The 8770-nt window shown below is 43.2% G+C and overlaps 2 protein-coding genes across 2 annotated transcripts; both read left to right on the top strand.

Annotated features, from left to right (window-relative positions):
• Positions 1-466: 466 nt before the first annotated feature.
• Positions 467-934, top strand: LOC130712896 (uncharacterized). Its single transcript, XM_057562713.1, has one exon. The coding sequence runs from the start codon at positions 467-469 to the stop codon at positions 932-934; it is 468 nt and encodes a 155-aa protein (XP_057418696.1).
• A 1894-nt stretch (positions 935-2828) lies between these two features.
• Positions 2829-5043, top strand: LOC130714947 (uncharacterized). Its single transcript, XM_057564932.1, has 2 exons — positions 2829-4098; positions 4696-5043. The coding sequence occupies exons 1-2, from the start codon at positions 3634-3636 to the stop codon at positions 4804-4806; spliced, it is 576 nt and encodes a 191-aa protein (XP_057420915.1). The 5' UTR covers positions 2829-3633; the 3' UTR covers positions 4807-5043.
• The last annotated feature ends 3727 nt before the right edge of the window (positions 5044-8770 follow it).

The raw sequence follows: 8770 nt of genomic DNA, 5'->3' as shown, positions 1-8770 counted from the left end.
GCCTCCGCCGCCTCCTCCTCGTCCTTCCTCGATGCCTCCATTACCTTCTCCCCCATCCTCACCTTCACAGCAAAGATCTCCAACACGCTCGCCGGAGGTCTCAGGAGGTGGATTGTCGTTGCCTCAAGCTCCGATCACTCACAGAGATTGGAGACGTCTGATCCGCAACGTTGACAACATACGGCAGCGGAATGATTACTTGCAAGAGTAGTTAGATTACTATCGCCTTGAGCAACAGGACGAAGGAGAACGGGAAACGGAGGCTGTAGCGGAGTTTGAACCGTTCTCGGTGGCGGTAAGAGAGGTAGCAATTCCTGACAACATGAAGAATCTCGTTCTGAAGACGTACAACGGGAAGACGGATCTGAAGGGTCATCTGCTTTACTTCAACACGAAGATGGTGATAAGTGCAGCTTCTGATGCAGTGAAGTGCAGGATGTTCCCGTCGACGTTCAAAAGCACGATGATGGATTGGTTCACAACTTTACCTCGGGGATCCATTACGAACTTCCGCAATTTCTCGTCGAAATTCCTCGTTCAGTTCTCCGCAAGCAAGATCAAGCAGGTCACAATTGATGATCTATATAACGTTCGCCAGTTAGAACGAGAAACTCTGAAGCAATACGTGAAGCGCTACAGTGCCGCATCTGTCAAGATCGAGGATTCGGAGCCGCAAGCCTGTGCACGCGCATTTAAGAATGGACTACTGCCGGGGGAGCTGAACAACAAGTTGAGTCGAAAGCCAGTTTATTCGATGGCGGCAATACGTGTTCTGGCGAACGCGTATATCCTTGTTGAGGAGGACAAGGTGCAAAAGAGAGCACACTTATCACTTGAGGGGCAGAAGGCGCGAAGGACGTCGGCGACAAATCTCCCGAAAAAGAACAGCAGGCCGCCTTGGTGGCGAGGAAACCTCGGAAGGAGAAGACAATAGAGATTGCAACTTTCCCCTCAAGGAGGGGAGACGATGTCCGTAAGTAGCCCGCGCCAGGCGGAAATTTTTCAAGTAATTAAGGCGACACAAATGATTGGTAGACCAAGGGCGCCAAGGCGACCAACTAAGGGAGACTGCGCGGAATTTGTGAAAAAATGCGAAAAATGCCAAATGTTCGCGGACTTGCCCAAAGCCCCGCCGGAGCAGTTGGCTACGATCAGAGCGCCATGGCCCTTCGCCATGTGGGGAGTCGACCTGGTCGGACCCTTCCCGACCGCCAGATCACAGATGAAATTCATTCTTGTAGTAGTGGACTACTTCACAAAATGGGTAGAAGCCGAGCCCCTTGCAAGTATCACTACAGCAAAAATCGTGAGCTTTTACTGGAAAAGAATCGTGTGCCGGTTCGGGGTCCCAAGGGCGATTGTCTCAGACAACGGAATGCAGTTTGCAAGTAATCAGACAAGGGAGTTATGTGAGGAAATGAGCATTCAGAGGAGATTCTCTTCGGTGCAGAACCCTCAGACCAATGGACAAGCGGAGTCGGCGAATAAAGTAATCTTGCGGGGTTTAAAACGCCGACTCTCTAAGGCGAAAGGGGCCTGGCTGGACGAACTCCCGGTCGTGATTTGGTCCTACAACACGACGTCGCATTCAACCATAGGAAAAACTCCTTTCAGGATGACCTACGGGGCGGACGCCATGCTACCAGTAGAGATAGACAACAGCTCATGGCGGACAGCGCCATGGCTCGAGGGGGAGAACTCCTCCAACATGGCGGTAGAACTGGACCTGCTATCTGAAACCCGAGAGGAAGCTCGTGTCAGAGATGCGGCGATGAAACAGCGGGCCGCAGCGAGGTATGACACCAAGGTTCGCCCGTGAGCGATGCAGAAGGGAGACCTGGTTCTTAAGAAGCGGACTGGGAATGTGGGGAACAAGTTGAGTTCGATCTGGGAGGGCCCTTACAGAATCTTGAAAGCATTAGGAAAAGAGGCTTATCACCTCGAGAGCTTGGATGGGAGGCGAGTGTCACGATCTTGGAACGCATCGAGCCTGTGCTATTACTACAGCTAAAGATTGAGGAAGGGAACAACTTTATGCAGCGGCAACCAAGCGAGCAGGACTCATGGCAGTTACGAGGTTAAAAACAAAGATGCGTTCTTGTTCTCTATCTCGGGAGTTTGTTGGCTGAAACACATAAATTGTAAAAACAAAGACACGTTCTTATTCTCCATCTCGGGAGTTTATTGACTATAACGTCTGATTGAAAATACAAAAATTGTATCAAGCGATTTCAATCACACTGAATTGCGGCAAGTGCTAGGCGGGAAAAATTCCCTGAAGATGGCGATCCCAACACGACCTTGATGTCTGAGGATCGCTCCGGAAAAGCCGACGCTGCTCGCCGTCACCTGTTGACGACGTGTGCGGATAAGCTTCTTATCCAAAAAGCCTCCCTGAAGTATGAGCGAGCGCTCCTAACAAGGCTAAGCCTCGGGCAACCCACATGGCCATTGGGACCCGAGCCACCGTAAGTCCTCGTCAAGCAAAACTGGCGAGGTCACACCTGATCTTACGGGAAAAGCGTGTGAACAAAGCCTCAGTTTAAAAAAACTGAGGAAAAGTCCTAGTTAAACCTGGCACATCACCAATGTCGTCAAACGTAATTCAGATCTAAGAAGACTAAGAAGGAAGCATGGAAAAATTTCGGAAGGAACGTTAAAATAAATATAAAAATAAAACCAAACTAATTAATTTAAGCTTGAGAGATACATTATTCACGCCTAGCAGGAAAAAACAGTACTTACAATAAAATTACTAGGAATGGTTAACACTATATTCCCTTTTCTTGTTCCACAGCATCTTCCAGGTCAACGTTGGCAGCTTCTGGTGGATCCTCTGGACCCTCCAGCTCGGTTGGAGTGACCTTCTTGAAAATTCCCATGGAGTCAAAGTTGACGGAAGGATGGATGTGCTTAACTTGAGCTTTGGCAATAAGGAAGTCGCACACGCGCTCTTTGGCCGCCGCCTGGGCAGCTTCCTCCCTCATTTTCTTCTTGAGGGCCTCGGCCCGGGCATCCCTCTCAGCCGCAAGTTTACATTTGGACGCCAGGTCCAACTTAGCCTCAGCAAGTGCCTTACCCTTGCTCGCCAACTCGTCACGCAAGGCGATGATTTCTTTGTCTCTGGCGGCAAGGGTTTTCTCCTGGGAAGCGACGATGCTCCCTTTGGCGTCGAAGTCCCGCTGTAGTTCCTCGATGCGGATCTCTAGTTCTTCTTCCTTTCCATTCGCCGAGACCAGCTCCAATTTCACCTTCGTAAGCTTTACCAACATCTTTTTTTATCTTGCCCTCTTCCGCCACTAGTTGGTTGGTCAGTTTGAAGCAAGTATCGTTGGCCCGGAGGTTGTCGGAGCGGAGCCTCTCCACTTCTTGGCGGAGTTCAGCGACTCCATCAAGGTGTTGTGTACGCTGGGCCACTTGGGCAAACAAACACCCGGCGCAAAGGAGGTTTGACACAGCTTCCTGGGCTTCCCTAAATTTCTCGAGGTAGGGGTGAGAAAGGTGGAAAGAAAAAGGATTGCGGAAAGAGCTGATAGGGGAGCTCTTTTGGCGGTCCGCAGGAGGGTTTTCTTTTTCCCCGCCAGCCCCAGGAAGGTTGGGAGTTGGCGTGTCATTGGTGGCCTGGTCGTCAAGATGGGAAGGAGGCGGCGGATGGCTGGAAAAGGGCGATTTCAGCCCCTCCGATGGGACGACGATAGGTGGGGCAGTGGAAAGCGAAGAGGTGCCTGTCTCGCCATGATAGGTAGGCACTGGGGAGTCTTGGACACCATGCAGAGGAGGGTCCACGACGACGGATTCAGGCACAACAGGTCCTTCATCTACGCTGGTCAAGTTCGCTGCTACGGAAGAACATTAACACCATCCATGATGAAAAAGAATGAAGAAATTTCTGCAATTAAGAAGCAGCATAAAGATGAAGTGAGTGGTATGAAGAGACAAATGGATGGATTGACATTACTTGTAAGGAACATGCTGAAGCTACAACACCCAAATTTAGATGAAGAAGAGATCTCTAATATGATGGAAGCTTCTCTAGGCAATGAAAATAGTGTAGCTCCGCATTCATCTGCATCCACCTATGTTCCCCCTCATGAAAAGGTATACTTGTTTAATTTGCTAAAATTTCTGTTGTTTGCAGCGGAACTTTGTTGTGCTTGCTTATTAAGCTTTACTTGATTGTACCATGTTGCAACCCTGCTGTGTTTTGCTCTCTATGCTTGGCTACCTTGTGACTCTCTTTAGAAAATCAGGTCTGTGTTGTAATGTGTTAAATGCTGCTGTTTGGTTCAAGACTATTTTGTTGTCGCTGCCTCATTTTTACTGGTTTCTCTGATATTAGCTTAAGCTCTCGATGCGGTTTGCTGGTATTTTGCTGGTTTTTCTCTGCATTTGTTGGGTTGTCTCATCATGTTGCAAAAGGCTGCCTATATAGTTGTTTCTTTCATTTTGTATGTGTTTCTTTGCCTTCATGCTTTTCTTTTTTTGTACTATCATGGGACGGAGTCCCTTTTACTATTTTTTATATATAATTTGGAACTCCAAAAAAAGAATAGTGGTTTTGAAGAGATTTGTTACATGCGACAATTTATTGTTTTTCTCCATTGGTTGGTTGCTATATTCTTGACTAATATGAAATGATGATTATTTCGATTGTCTATTTCACTAATTTGATTGTATTGTGTTTCATATTAGCAGAATGGGGAGAATGATGATTTTCATGAAGGAGATGGAGATGAAGATAGAGAAGGTGAAGGAGAAGGAGAAAGAGAAGGAGAAGAAGGAGAAGAAGGAGAAGAAGAAGATTGATTTCGTTTGGAAGAAATAATAATAATTTGTTATTTTGAAAGGTTGTTTGGAACTTAGGATGACATCTTGAGATTTTATTTTGTTGCTGTTTATGTTGAATTGAACATTGGCATGAATTGACTAGAAGCTGTCAAGTTGGACAGGATTAGGCATTGCCATTTTTTGGTAGTAGTTTTATAATTTTCTCTTAGTGTTCTAAATACAATATTCGTATTAATTAAGATTTAATTTTTGTTTCATTTGAATTAATCAACTTGAAAAAAAAGTTGATTGTAGTTATTTTAATTGATGTGTGCATTTGTTATTGTTATAATACTTTATTAAAATAATTATGGAAGCAAACAGATGGTTCCAAAAATGTGGTATAGGTGCAAAATAGTGGCTAAAAAAACATGACAACATTTAATAACTGTGGCATAAAATAAACCGCAGTTTTAAGCTTCCGGAACAACCGTGGCTATAGCTATTGGACACTGTTAAGAACGATTGGTGTTAATATAACCGTGGTTCTAGATTTTATGAAAACCCGTGGCAGAAAGATATAAGTCGCGGTTACAAATGGGTGGAGAGAACATAACCGTGGCATTAGGGTTTATGAAAATCCGTGGCAGAACGATATAGGCCGCGATTACAAATGGGTGGTGAGAACATAACCGTGGCATTCGAATAGTGTATAAACCGCAGCTAACATGTCTAATACTACGATTTATGACACGCGGTATTACATAAACCATGGCCTTCCATTTTTTAATTAACCATGGATTAAACTTGGCAGAACCGTGGCACATGAACTTGGCCACGACCGCATCCACTACGACAAGGAAACCATGGCAGAACCGTGGCCTAAGCTTTTCGCCACGGTTTTTTCGCATTACCCCGCGGTTTACCGTCCGCGGTGGAAGGCCAAAAATGTTGTAGCGGAAGAAGCATGTAAACTTGTGAGAGAACAGCAAAGTGAGATAGAACAACTTGTTTTTCAGAATGAAAGGCTGAAAGAGCTCAGCACAAAGCTAAAGGAAGATCTGGAGGAATGGCAAAGTAAGTTTAATAATGCTGATGTTATGGAAAAGGCTAACCTAATGTTGATTAATGCAGGACATCAAGAGGAAGTGGTAACTCTGACAAGAAAGCTTGAAGCTACTCACAAATCTGTTAGAATGCTGAACAGTGATTATGATTTGCTTGATGAAATTCTGAAAGAAACTAGCAAGCAAGGAGGGAGTTTGAAGGGAATTGGCTTTGACTACAGGACAACAAACAATGAAGATCATAAAGGATCAAAGAAATTTGTTTCTGCTACAAAACAAACTGAATTCAAAAAGCCCAGGAATTATCAGTTGTCAGACCCATTGCCCCGACATGTGCCTCAGCATGTGAATCCCCAGCTTAAGTTTGGCAAAACTGTACCTTGGAAGTGTCACTACTGTGGTAGGAATGGTCATATAAAGCCCTACTGTTTCAAGTTGTATGGCTATCCTCAGATGCACAATAATATCAAGTCTTCAAAGCCTATTCAGATGAGGAAGCAATGGAAGCCCAAGTGTGAAGTCAGATGTCAGGTAGCCTACACATCTTTCAGAGCATCTTCAAAGGAAGAATGGTATTTTGATAGTGGCTGCTGATGACCCGGGTTTATATGATATTTTTAGGGTTTTTCTTTGTTAGTTTTGAGTCTTTTTCTTATGTCCCATGTAGTGTTTCATGCATTCTCATGCATTTTAACTTTTATTTGTGCATTTGCATTAGTTTAGTAATTTTGTAGTTTTATAAGGGCTTTAGTTGCATTTTAGTATAGTTTGAGTCTTTTGTTAATTGTCATTAGTTTTGAGTCCCTTGTGCAATTAAATGGTTGATATTCTTGATATTTTTTCCCTGAGCTTTGATGAGAGTAATCAGGTCTGAAACTGAAGGAGAAGGAAGGTCAAGAAGCTTGGTGAATTGAATGGAGGCTTAAAGAGGAGTAAAGAAGAGTTAAAATGAAGATCAAAAGCCTTTTCAGCGAGCTTTGAGCGCCTAGGCGCTGGGAATTGGCGCCTAGGCGCTAGTTGTTTTTTTTGCCAAGCTTTCTGAATTGGCGCCTAGGCGCCAATTACCTCCAGGGGCCATATTTTCAGCATGGGATTGGCGCTCAGGCGCTCTGAATTGGCGCCTGAGCGCCCGGAACAGCCCAAACTTGTAATTTTTGTCTATAAATAGGATTTTAGTCATTTTCTTTTGTAATCTTTGATATCAATTCCATTTTTACATAAGTTTAGAGGTAGAGGATCATCTAGGAGTGTGAGAGAAGGCTTCCAAGCTTGTGTTCAAGGTTCTTAGCCAAGCATGGCAAGAGACATGCTTGGCTAATCTCTCTTCTTTTACTTTGGTTTTCTTGTAAGACTTTTCCTTTTAAGTTATAATCTTAAGTTCTTTCCCACATGTTCTTCTTCTTTCCTTGAATCCCATATCCATGTTTTATCTTTTAAGTTAGAACATGTGCTAGCTTTATGCTTTTCTATAATAGAACGGAAGTTTGTTATAGATTAGGGAACCGATTTGGGATTACCCCTTCTATACTTGCTACTAGGAATAGAGGAAGGGTTGGGGTTTGTTGGCCTGAACTTTATCATCTTTATGCTTCAAACAAATGTTTAAGTACGCAAGGAATTGGGCTTATCTTTTGGTTTGAAAGAATTATCTATGCGAGGCATCGATAGGTAGTTGCTTAGGCTATAACATCAAGGAGGGATTCATGAGAACATGTGCTTAGAATGATGTGCTTGAATTGATTAGTTGAGCAAGAACCCAAAGTAAATCACTCTTTCTTTTCATTTTCTGTTTCATTTCTGAATTTATATTTTTTTTCCTTATTACTACTTCGACATATGTTTGCCTCAATAAAACAAACCTTCATACTCAAGGCTTGAACCGAATCTATTCACTCACAATCCCTATGGTTCGACATTTAAAACCGGGTGGATTCGTGCACTTGCGGATTTACCAACAAGTTTTTGGCGCCGTTGCCGGTGATTGTTTGTGATTTTTGGTTTGAGTTACGAGTTTGAAGTTTAGTCTACCTAAGACTATAACTTAGGGCTGAATGGGAGACAACCCATGTTTTTTTTCTGTTTTGTTCCTATGTATCAATTTAATTGATTCGTTCTTGTTCTTAGTGCTTGTTGTGACTTGATCAATTATAACATGATTTGAGGTTTGGAATTCCATGAACCTGACCTAGAGTGAATCAGCTAGTGAATTTAATTTTAATTAGATTCATTGGTCATGAGTTGATAAGTTGATACTTAGGATCTTCTTTTTCTGTTTTACGTTTTATGTTTAACATTTCAGGAAACAAAAAGGATACACACTTGGAGGCACTCAATCACTTTGAAGGAGGTTATTTTCTTACCCTGAGTTTTAGTCCATGCATTTTTACATATTTTTCTTTTATAGATTTTGTTTATCCAATTTTATCATGCATTGTTATATAGAGTCTTTTATACCTTGGTCTTTATTCCTTATACTCAAATGACATGTTCCCAAGTCTTGCTCACTCACATGATGCTGGTTTTGAAAATGTTTTTAAATGGATACTTTGTGCTTTCTTTTGGGGAGTGATTGTATGTTTGGGAAAGAGAGGGAGAGACTTCGGTCTTCTAAGTGTTGTCTTGAGGATAGAGTTGATGTGAGTCCACAAGGGTCCATCTTTTACCCTTCGCTATATAATTTCCCTGGAGGATCCTGACTCCCTTGCACTTCTTGGTTCTGTGTTTCATTTCATGCGTCCTTGAGTGTAGCTTTAGGAGACTTGCATTCTTGAGACTGGTAGGTTTTCTTGTACTTCAGAAATTGTTTTATAACATCTTTGTCCCTAGTTGACCCTTTTGAGCCTTATGGAGATTTCCTTGGTATCTATGTTTAATGGGCTGGTTGTTTGGAGGATTCAATGGGGAGTTGTGGTTCTTAACTCTTGATGGAGCTAGTT

The sequence above is a fragment of the Lotus japonicus genome, chromosome 4 (genome assembly GCF_012489685.1).
Source record: "Lotus japonicus ecotype B-129 chromosome 4, LjGifu_v1.2".
Classification (NCBI taxonomy): Eukaryota; Viridiplantae; Streptophyta; class Magnoliopsida; order Fabales; family Fabaceae; genus Lotus; species Lotus japonicus.
This window is presented reverse-complemented; position numbering and strand designations above follow the sequence as displayed.